Source organism: Pundamilia nyererei, unplaced genomic scaffold (assembly GCF_000239375.1).
Source record: "Pundamilia nyererei isolate P.nyererei 1_Seehausen unplaced genomic scaffold, PunNye1.0 scaffold00070, whole genome shotgun sequence".
NCBI classification, from domain to species: domain Eukaryota; kingdom Metazoa; phylum Chordata; class Actinopteri; order Cichliformes; family Cichlidae; genus Pundamilia; species Pundamilia nyererei.
Window position 1 is genome coordinate 1,290,602 of NW_005187471.1, and position 12,048 is coordinate 1,302,649.

The 12,048-nt window shown below is 40.3% G+C and overlaps 1 protein-coding gene across 9 annotated transcripts in view; it reads right to left on the bottom strand.

Moving 5' to 3' along the window:
• The window catches only part of tnika (TRAF2 and NCK interacting kinase a), a 55,315-nt gene that overhangs the window by 20,337 nt on the left and 22,930 nt on the right, over window positions 1–12,048 (bottom strand). For all 9 annotated transcript variants that reach the window (XM_005736608.1, XM_005736605.1, XM_005736606.1 and 6 more), the window contains exons 3-12: window positions 8,490–8,546; window positions 7,383–7,508; window positions 5,955–6,065; window positions 4,919–5,009; window positions 4,474–4,604; window positions 4,334–4,388; window positions 3,782–3,860; window positions 3,479–3,654; window positions 1,789–1,855; window positions 1,493–1,691 (exon numbers count right to left, since the gene is read on the bottom strand). In XM_005736608.1, coding sequence (XP_005736665.1) covers window positions 1,493–1,691; window positions 1,789–1,855; window positions 3,479–3,654; window positions 3,782–3,860; window positions 4,334–4,388; window positions 4,474–4,604; window positions 4,919–5,009; window positions 5,955–6,065; window positions 7,383–7,508; window positions 8,490–8,546 — 1,092 coding nt within the window. The remainder of the gene's footprint in view (window positions 1–1,492; window positions 1,692–1,788; window positions 1,856–3,478; window positions 3,655–3,781; window positions 3,861–4,333; window positions 4,389–4,473; window positions 4,605–4,918; window positions 5,010–5,954; window positions 6,066–7,382; window positions 7,509–8,489; window positions 8,547–12,048) is intronic.

The window sequence follows — 12,048 nt, forward strand, 5'->3', positions numbered from 1 at the left end:
ATAACACAGGAAATGAGTATACAAACATATGCGGGCTCAAATTCTAACTAATGTGTGTATTTGGTCACGCGTACAAAGACACAGACACCATTGAAGTGGTGGGTTCATGTAAGTTAAGTCTAGTCATGGTGCTTAGAGGTGCATTGGAAGGCAAATCCTTGGGGAAACCCACAGAGAGCACACAGATTATGGGCTAAGGATTTCCTTCTGTAAGCCTGCTCTCTGGAACTAAGAAAGGGACATTGGGGAACAAGCTCTGACTGTGTCTGTGTGTAAGTGTGTGTATAAATGTCATTCTTTCTCTACCAAAATTGTGTTTTGCAAATTTAAATATGTGGAACCAAATATTCTTTCCTATAGATAATAAACTATTTGACAGTGGACACAAACATTATTGAAAATGGTTCAATTAGAAACGTTATTTACATAGTAGTGATGTTAATTTGTGGTGACTGTTAATTTAGAAAAAAATACCTGAATTTGTCAGATGTATTGCTAATAAGAAAACTAGGTTATTGATGGTAACATGCTTACATATTTTCTGTAGATAAATGTAATTCAGCTGAGGTGGGGCCCAAAGGTTGTAATTAAACCAACTACTCTATTTGCACCACTTCCAAGTAGTTCTATATTCACGTTTGATTTAATGAATAGCATTTTTGCCATTTTTGTGTACTCATTCAGTTTGTAGCATATCTTCAAAATTTCAATATTTGCACGCATGCCCCAGCAATGCATTCAGTAAAACCGCTCCAAGTGGCACACCCAGAGCCACACTATTTAAACCTGTCACGACTGATTTCATAAAGCTCGCTCCCAGTGTTGGTAAGAAATATTGTCTTATTATGGCTGAGACGTTATATCTGGGTGGAGGCCTTCGCAACATGAAACAAAGATGTCATAGCAAAAGCACTGTTGATAGAGGTCGTTCCCAGATGGGTAACTCCCACAAAAGTTGATAATTGTTCACAATTTGTAAGTATAGCTGTCAGACAGCTAGGCTTGGACTTAACACATCATTGTTCTTTCATCCAGCTAGTGGAGGAGCCATGAAACAAGAGAAGCGTCCATTGAAACAGAAGCCATTAAATATTACGAAGAGACTGGCCTTCAATCATTTTCAGTCCCTTTGAAATCCTGTTTTGGAAAACTTCAGTGATGATGATGGGTATTGATAAGCATTGATTATTACCATTTATATGCAAATATCCAAACAAGTTTTTGCATTCTGTTTGTAATTAAACTGGACACTGACTAACAGTGTCTGATTAACAGATGCTGCAAAACAAGAACAATTAAAAGCTGACATTCCTTAGACTTTCCAATGAATTTTGGATCGTTTTTCTTCTTCTTCTTCTTCTTTTTTTGTTGGTTTCTGACCTACTATATTTTGTAGCTTAAAATTTTTATGCATGTGTATCTTTGTAGCTTTTGTTGTTTGAAAAGCTACAGTATACTTTCAAAGCTTTGCCTTCACTTCATTCTCTCTTACTTCTTCCAGTCGCCTCCTCTGCTCCTTTTGCTCTTCGATGCGTTTCTGTCTCTCAGCCAACAGTAAGCGCTTGTGCTCCTCATTCTGCTGTTGCTCCAGCTGTTGCCGCCGTTGGGCCTCTGAACGCTCCTTATTGGCGAGCTGTAGGCGCAGGAAGTCTCGCCTCAGGGTTGACTCCCCGGGGATGTTGATGATGGAGCTGGAAAGGTGGACAGTGAAAAAGACCAAGTCTATGTTGGGTGAAGTTGGGCAGAACATGTTAATGTTCATATCTGCGCATTTGTAAAAACACTGACCTCGGGTCACAACTGTCTCTGTCTTCATCCTCCTCTTCACTGCCACTATACTCATATTCTGTTTCATCTGGTGGGCAGGGAGATAGAGTGAGGCAAGTAAGAATGAATAAAAAAGAAGCAGCAAAGAGTAAAAACAATAAAACCTTAGTAAGGTAATAAGCAGCACAGAGCAAAGGCACTTCACGTTCTGAATTTTTCACTTTAACTACCTCTGTTCGTAACAAATTGCTCACGTTTTTGCCATTCCCAGATCATCGTCACTTCAAGGCACATTCTCTTAGCCACTGAATAAGAGTATAAATTGTCATTTTACTGTGTGCGGTGGGGTGGAGAACATTAGCTCAGAGCTCCTTCAGTCAAAAAGGGCCTTAAAAAACAGCAGTCATATAAAAGGCCCAGCTCTTCCTCAGACGCATGCACATGGACTGGTCCTCTGAATGTGACAAAGTGACAGCTGGAGAAGTCACAGCCTCTACAATGGCAAGATATTTCGATACATCATCCCGACGTCCGCTCTGCAGTGTGTTGTTTCCTGAAGCGGTTAATGTCGTTCTTTCTGGTGCAATACTTTATGCGAGTGCCAGTCTATCACTCCGACACTCGCCAGTGTGTGTTTGTGTCATAATGGAGTTTAATGGAAGTCTGTCACTTTTATTTTCTGCCTTGTTGAAAACCATGAAATCAACGGCATAAGTGAGAATTTGTGCATTTGTCTGAAAGTGTTTAACAGCTCATCCTTAATGTGAAACATTATTCATAATGTGACTGCGTATCTCTGAGAAAGTATCTCAGTCATACACTAAATCTGTGTGCTTGCTGTTTTTCAGCTGGAAAGATTTAATATGCTTAAATCTTGCTGTTACTGGTCTATATTAGTGGCGGTGTTCATTGTGCTGCAGTCAAATGAGCCTGATTTCTTTTTACTTACTAGGCATAATAGACATGTAATAAGTCCATGTGAACGCACTATACTGCTGCTTCACATTTCCCTTACAACAACTTTGGTCAAAGAAAGATTGCTATTTCCATCTCTAGTAGTTTATTTTTGATACTAATAACTTGAAGCCACCCCACCCTTCCCACATATATGGAAACCAGTAGTGAGACTCGCTTAAGCAGGGCTGTCAGTTTCAACCAACATGTGGTTCACTGCATTTATTAAAATGTAGAATCAGAGGGAGGCCAGGCTGAAAAGCAGCTTATAGTGGCAAACATGACTGTATCCAGGCTAAAACAAGTTAAATAGTGTGTTATTTAAAAGATTTGCCAATAGGATGATAGGATGTATCAGCTAACCTATCAGCGTATGTGTGCTGGCACTGACATGTTGTCATCAGCTAAGGAACCAAGATGGCAGGTTAAGTCTGACGTTTAGTTACGCCTGAAGTAATGCTACGCTCAATTAAAAATAAAGCAAGATAACCAAATCTTTATTGATCTTAACTACTTGTGCCAAAATATATTTGGAGCATGTGCCAAGAATTACACTTTGAAAATACAAGAAAGCACAGGTGTGTCCAAATGAATAGAAACTACAGCTTGGAGGGATGAGTCACAGTGGGGCATAATTCAGAGAAAACATTTTAATATCCTAGTATGTCACTCCAATTAGTGTAAGCATAACTTTCACTTTGTTGTCTGCATGCAGAATCCAAACATGCACACATCTACAACACAGTTTGTCGCTCACCCCTCTCTCCTCTCTTCTTCTTGGTGCGGTCGATGTGATCCTTCAGCTGGATGCGAATTTGCCTCTCATTGGGCAGGTCCTTGATGAATGGGTGTTTGAGGAGCTGCTCTGTGCTGGGTCTCTGGCTGTGGCTCTTTACTAGACAGCTCTCTATGAATGACTGGAACTTCTTTGACCTGAACACACGTACACACACGTCTCAGCAAAAATGAAAAAAAAAACCTTTCGCTGTTTCTCTGCTACTGGCACTGCTGCTCTGAAGTATCTGCAAACACGAACTGCAATTATGTGATACACACTCACCACTTCTTTGACTTGAGTCTGGGGGCAGGGTTGCGTGGAATGAGGAAGAGGGCTCTCATTGGATGCATGTCACAGAGTGCTAAAGGTTCAAAATAAGAGAGATGCGAATGCTTTTAGGTATTTGTATTAAACATTATCATGGCATATAGTCAGAGCCAGCATGCTAATAATCGCTCAACTATATCAAAACAAAATTAGGTCCTTTCTGCAGATTGTGATCAGTTATAAACTGTAGCTTGAAAATAAGTTATTTTTTACTGAACCAAAATTAACTGAAGGGTGGATACAAGGCCTGTCACCTTAATGATGACAACTGTGTTCAAATACCTCAAAGAGGAAAATAACGCATAACAGACCAAACTCTGGGCAGCGGCCCAACAATGTGACACATGATTTTATATCCACTCCTTTGCCTTCGTTAAAATTATGACTTAAAATGGGTTGGAGTATCCTGGACTGAATAATGATCTGACTCCTGATTACAGTGATCTACTGTGGAAGCACTAAGAAATGATGTGTAACAGAGACATAGGTTATTCTTTGGGTACGTACGTGGTGCTCCCTCAGCCATCTCTATTGCTGTGATTCCCAGTGACCATAAATCACTCTGCAAAAGAAACACAAATAGCACAAGTCATCAAAATCCTTAGTGGGTTTACGAATCTTTAGAGGAAAGGAGATTGAAAAATCACCTTGAAGTCATATGTGGCCTCAGGGTTCTCGTCACAGGCAATAACCTCTGGCGCCATCCAATATGGTGTCCCAATAAATGTGTTTCTCCTTCCTACTGTTCTGTCCAACTGGGCTGAAACCCCAAAGTCCACTAGAAAGTCATGACACAAATACACACACAGACAAAACCAGTGAGCTTTACTAAATTCCATGAGAGAGAACATACCCTACAATAGATAGCCCAGTTTACAAATGCACACATACAGATCCCATCTTGGTTTTAATAAGAGAGAGAGCAAGTCATGTCTTCAGCAGTTTGCATCATGGACAGTGGCAGAGCTACAAAAGGTTTTGTAGTTTGGCATCCAGCATAAAAGAAGCAGGAACCATCTGAAACTTTATACTCCATACTGCCCTCCCAATCCTGAAGCAGTTTTGTGAAGTGGAGTTAGATGACAGACTGACCTAGCTTGACCTCTGCATTCTCAGTCAGCAGGACGTTCTGTCCCTTGATGTCTCTGTGGATGACCTTGTGCTGATGGAGATGAGTCAGACCCTGCAGACAATGACAGAGACACAAAGTGAAGGAAAGCTCTGTAACAATGAGCCAAATCGTGACAATTATTACATAAAACACTCATTTCCAAAAGGAAGTGTCCTTGAGCAAGACTATCAGCTCTTGGGTTAGAGCTGTGGAACTAAACGCGATCTGTACTTTTAAAAAGTTGCATTGTTGCATTGATTTGAAATCAAGCTGTAAGATGGAGAAATTGGTAGAAACTGCGGGGAAAAAAAATGTTAAAAGCACTGAGGGATGAAAGAAGGAGAAATAGAAAAAAATGTGACGGGGCAGAGGCAGCAGAAAGAGCGAAAACAGAAACCACAACATGAGGCGAGAAATTGCGAGGCGAGGGTTGGAAAAAAAAAAGAAAGAAAAAAGTGAATAAAAGGAAATCATTGTTCAGAGCAGCACTGTGCTTAACTGACAAGATGCAGTGATACTGCTGTTTTCTGTTGGAGACATCAGCCCTCGGCAGCTAAAACGTACCATAACAGATAGCAGAGACAAGATGTGGTAGAATGGGTACAATTTCCCAAGAAGAACAGTTCATAACAGAGACATCATAGAAACCAATCAGCGTCTGATTGCTCTCAAATAACAGGCTGGGCATCGATAATTTAACACACAGTCATTTAAAAGAAGTATAAAGGTTTTGAACCAAGAATTGTCGCATATAACTATCCCCGTGCGTACTTTATGAGTTTAAGACAATGTGGGGTTTTTTCAGTTTGGATTATGCCCTTTCAAGAATCAGCCCTTTTGAAATTACTCTCTGATTTTCCACTATAGTGACAGATTGATGCGGTTTTCAATGACTGTCGGCAGGCTCACTTGCTCTTGCATCAGTCTTTGAGAACAAAGAAAACAAACAAAATCAGAGAATCCAGAAAAAAATATTTCATTTCTCTGAAAGAGAAAGCTGCCAACAAGGTTACTTACCCTGAGAATCTCTCTGCAGATGTAAGCAGTCCATTCCTCTTTCAGAGAGTTGCCCTTGGTGTTCTTGATCAAGTCTGTCACTGAGCCAGCTCCACAGAACTCCATGACCAGCTACATGCACACATGCACACATATGCAGATACAAGGTCAATTACTGACTGGAAGCAAGCGACCTTGTCTTTATCTTTTCTAACCCAGTAACTCTCATAAAGCAACCTCCAATACCAATTGTTTACTTATGAATGTAATCTTTTCTTCTGTATTCTGCTTAACTGACCAATAACACTTTTTTCCTTATTATCAAAGTACGAGAGAGCCAATATTATACAGTCAGGTCATTAATAAATATGCATCAATAGTTCCAAGCCTGTTGGGAGGAAACTGTAGCAAAGCCAAGTAATTCTGTGCATGTGGAGATTAAGGAATCACATTTTTGGCTGGAAAGTAAGAAAACCTTGGCGACACTCTCTTTGATGTGTTCATATAACATTTATAGTCCAGTACTAACACATGTGCATACAATCAAAGAGCCATGTCCCACTTTACCAGCTCTAGTAATAGAGCAGTACACGTGTAGCTCACACACACTGACACAAACAGCCAACAGTGTTGCAGACTTTCTGTCTCTGTCACTCCTTACAAACACACACCCCACACAGACTGCAGAAACTACAGGCATAAACTGACTCGATGGGGTCATGAGATCAGAGGAATGAATCAAGTCCATCTCTTGACCCAAACACAATGTGTCTATTCTCTCCTCTCCTCTCTACATCTGTGGAGAGTAGCAGGCAAAAGTTCAGTTGGTCAGTTCTGGCTGCGCTTCAAGCCTCATCGTCATCATCATCATGCTGGACCGAACAGACAACAGAACTCCTCTCTTCATGGCTGTCCCCATGTATTCAGACACACAAAGGAACACACTCAGGAATGCATGAGGATGACACATGTGAAAGCCCACTAAGATACTGTTATGATCACTAACATACTCGAGGAAAAACGGGCCGATGTTGAGTCAGGGAGAATTATGCAGGCAATACATTTGGCTGCTTTGTGTATCTACATATGTTTGTGTGTGTCTGCTCCAACTGTTGTGTGATGAATGCTGAGGGATTAGAGATGAGAGAGCTCCCTTAGATGGCGTTAACAGATGATTTATCGCAGCAGCAGCCAGCCAGCCTCACATTGATTTAGCTACTTATAGCTTATAGCTTTCACTGATACATTAAGTATATATACCATATATGCATTTCCAATTCACACAAACCCACGTTCACTGCACGCATGAGTGCATGCATTCATATAGCAGAAAAGCAAGAAATGGACCACGACTTTTTCCAGACCTGTCATCCTCTCCTCCTGTGATGCACACATGAATGACCATCCAAACACACAGAAAAAACAAAACACACTCAAATAATGCCGTACCCATAGCTGGTCATCTATGCCAGGGGGATTTTTCTTGATGAAAGCTCCGTAGTAGGTAGCGATGTTCCGATGGTGACTGTACTTCTTCAGCATGTTAATTTCTGCCTTAATCTCCTCTTCCTCATCCTTTTACCACACAGAAAAATTAAAAGCAATTAGACCACAGTCTCCATTTGCGACCCATCAAATAGCTCAATGTGATATGGACAGAGAGTGAAGCTGCTGATGGATTTTCATTTTGAATCCATTAAAAGTCTGAAAAGTGTTGTTGCAAAGCACACAGCTGGGCCCTAAATTATCCACAATAACAGCATTAACTTTTAATTACTTTCATTTCAGGGAGCTACTGCCACAAAGCCAGTTGTTTATAAGAATGTGTCACTTATTGACTTGCTTATTATTTACAACGTCAGAAAATTGTGCCTTGATTAATTCCTTTTAGTGCTCACTGGTGAAAAAACAAAGACATTTGTTTCACTAAGCAGATTTTTTTCTACAACAGCAGATCATTAAGTTATCAATTTGGTTTTTGCTTCCATTTAATTGTCATTAGTAATTAACACGGTCATTCATTTATTGCCACAGATTTACACATATGCAGCCATTCATATAGTTTTAGTCATGTCGTCATGCTTTATTTTTAACATCTGTTCTTTTCCCCTTTTTACTCTTTCGTTCATCCTTCATATACCTTGCACCCTTTTCCCTTAATCATTCATTCAGGCTTTTATTGACTGATTCATTCATTTATCATTTCCATTGTTGCTTAATTCCTGCAGTGCTTTATTGTTTTGCTGGCAGCTAAGTGCTGACAGGGAGGCTCTCTAAATATAGCTGAGATTCCCTCCTGCTTTACAGACACGCCTGAGACCACACTGCTGTCCTAATACTTCCAGCTAATATTACCATGGCAATAGGCCTGTCCTCATTTCCTCTCTGCCACATCAGACAAACACACGTGCACGTACACACACACACTAGCACTGACTCATCGCTCATAATTAGATGACATGCCCAACACTGGTATAATCACTTGAGATGATATTCTGTGTGTGGGTACGTGTGGGTGTGTGAGCAAATGCCAAAGTGCATGTATGTGTGTCTTACCCCTGTGACATCCATGACCTTGATTGCTGCCAACTGGCCCGTCTTAACATGGCAGCCCTGGTGGAAGAAGCAAAGGAAGTAAGTACAAGAAAAAAGGCAGAAATGTGAATGTTCATTCAATGCAACTTTTTCCAAGAACGCAGCACATTAGCACATTTGCTTCCTCCTTTGCTTTCAGTCATCACACTGAACTTAAAACATTTAGATTAAACAAGAAATAGCATTGTTTAAAAGGAAAATCTGTAATTTCTGTAAAGATACAATCCGCACATTATCTTGATGAAATCTGTGACAAACAATTCCATATAATAGGAAGAAATTTGCTCATTATAATTTGCAGGTCTAGCATATTTATTATCTTTTAACAGTGGAGTCTGGGAAGTTGAAGCGACAGAAATGGAAAGACATATCAGAAATCATCCTTGCTGTCACTCTAGCCATGGGAATTGCAAATAATGGTCAACAACACGAATCTGTTTCTGAGAGAAATAAAGACTACCAATCAGCAGACCTTGAATGTTGCCGAATATCAAGGCTAGGCAGAGGCCTGGGGGAGCTACGAGGCAAGAAAACAGGAGATTGGAAGCTGAGGGGCAAATGAAAGGCCCAAGTGGTTTGTTAGCAACAGAGCATCTGTGGCTGTGATTAACTAATGAAGCTAACAGGGCTAAAGATGCTAAAACCACTGATGGCTATTACTTTCACCTATCTTAACTCAGCTGATTAGAATGTTATTGTCTGCCCAAATGCCTAGCAGCGCTAGTCCAAACACACACACACACACATACACACACACACGCACACACAAAACAAGGGTAGGACTGTTCTGCTGGTAGAATTGTTATAAACCAGATGGCATTCAGGGCCTGGCTCTAAAGCACCTCCTGAGGGCTTTAATCGAAGGGTCATTCTGATAACAAGCTGTAGCAAATACACAGGCTACCAATGCTTTGGTAAGAGTAGTGCCAAATTATAGCTTAAAGTTGGTGCTTGCATTGCTTTGCAGTTCATTTGCAGGAGTGATTTTACAGTCTCTGCACCCTGTTATTGGTCATTAGTCACTCTCACTGCTTCACATTGTATTTTCGTGTTGTTTTAGCAGATCAGTTGCATCCACTGGCTCGCCAAAACTCACTTTACCTGATTAAAATCTTGAGAGCTTTCACTGTTTGAATGAGATTTGGATGTTATTCAACAGTGAAATAATGTTGATGGTCAACAAAAGGCATATAAATAAAGTTGTGTTACTCAATAGGTCAACTGATGTTTAGGTGGATTCCAAATAAACTTCTGCTAAAGGCTGATCTAAGGATGAAAGTATGATATCAGTGTTATATAATATAATATATAATCATTCACAGATCATTTCTGTCACCACTTCAAAGGGCACCGCAGTATGTTTCCATTTGAGAAAGTGATATTAAGAGCTATATGTGGCAACAAAACGCTGGTACATTTTATGGGATCCCACAAGATGACAGCCAATATTGTTAACATTATTATATGCTATCAGCTGAGGTCCCTGAACGAGGGAATATTAATTCCAGGAGTTGAATTTTTTATTACACAACTATTCTGGGACTGGAAAAAACTCTTTTAAACTTGCTGATTTATTGCTGAAAAGAAAGTTGGGATTTGAATATGATAATTCATTGTGTCACAATTCAGCACCACACAATGCAAACTAAGCACCACTGGATGGTTGAACACTGTGATCGGCCTCTTTTTCTCGCTTTCTCACATACACACACACACACACACACACACACACACACACACACACACACACACACACACACACCACACTCATATATAAATATGCAGTTCAGATTGTGTGAGAGTAAAAGAGCTGGAAAGATTGACCAGGGATTTCTCATTAGGATCAGACTGCCCCAATTCCACAAGCACAAGGACTGGCTTTGTTGAAGACCAACAAAGGAATTACAGCCACTTACAAACCAGAAACCCTCTCTCACACGCTCACACACACGCACTTCGACACACACAGAAAGCATAATAAGAGCTCCCTTTTTTCTACTACTCACACTGACAGAAAAACTCTTGCAAACACCCACACATGTGCACACAAAGACATGGTGAGTGCGGGAGAGAGAATGATTGAGGGAGTTACGAAGTGGCTGAGAGGGCAAGAGAGAGAACGTGTCAAATACATAGTGGACATGGATATCATCAGAGCTGGATAAAGATTCATTACTCCGAGCCACCTTGACAGCCTCCCTCCCTCCACTTCTCCTTTTTCCTGCAGCAGTAATGCCATCCAGCCTTATTAAATGACCTAGTGTGAAAGGAGCAACAGAAAAGAATTAGCACGGCCTGTTCATCTTCATCTCCTGCTCTGTCTTTGTCCTCTCCCGTTCATTTATTTGCCAATTCAGAAATAGGCTGGGGCTGGGCTATAATAATATTACCAAATTAGGTAACATGACGATGTGTGAATAACATTATCTAAAGAATAAGGAAAGACAAAGGTAAAGTAATAAAACCATTAGTTAATTGGCTGTTTCATCAACAACATGCCAGGCATATAAATAGTTGCCGATTCCTTTTTTTCTCCTCTTTTCTGTTTTATATAATTTGGGTTTTGAACTGCTAGTTGCACCACGTGCAATTAAAGTATCTTAAGTTCTGGGAACTTCCGAGAGAGACGGGTTAAAGCAGTATTTGAACATTATGATATATTACTTATTTGCTTGCTTGCCAAGAATTTGATGAGAAGATGTGTGCCATTCTCATGCCTGTACATTAAATTTAGAATCAAAGCTAGGAGCCAGGCTAACTTAATTTAACAACTTGAAATGGAGGGAACAGTTTGCTTGGCTATTAGACCTAAAATATATTTATAAGCTGTGTAAAAATTAATAATCAGTCCAACATGTCTGTGCGTTAATTACTTAGTAGAATATTAGCGACATATTAGCCAGTACAATGTAAAACCACAGATTATTGGTTTCGCATTTCTGGTTGCGTGCATAAAACACAGAAGACACAAAAATTTAATTATCGAGTATTTGATGTGTTGTTCTCGAAGCTGTCATGTGAATGTTGGTTATGCAAGATATCCTTTCATTATGTATTGTGAAGCATAGCATTCGTTTAAGCAGGCCACTACTTCAAGCTCAAATGTAATTCCAGGGCATCAGTTGATCTTGATGCAAGCCCGCCTCAGTTGATGTTTCAGATGATACCAACATATCCACCTAGCAAATCTCTTAAATGGCACGCATACATGCTTTAGTCTGCCTACGGTTGCTGCACATCTGCAAACCATTATGCAACCCACCTCCACCCCAGCTCCTCTTTTTTATGTGGTGTCTGACTTCACTGTCACTGATGTCGTCGGAGCAACATTCTGTTTACAATGCTTGGTTTGGGGTGCTGGTGCATCCAATGGATGTCACATTGGAGATTAAGCTTTTTTGAGCTTTGATAATCAGCAGCTGCAGCCCTTACGATGATAAATATTGGAAAAAGAATTTCACACAGTATTAAAATGATGTTTTTATCCTTCTTCCTCTTTCTTTCTCAGAGGGATGGCCCA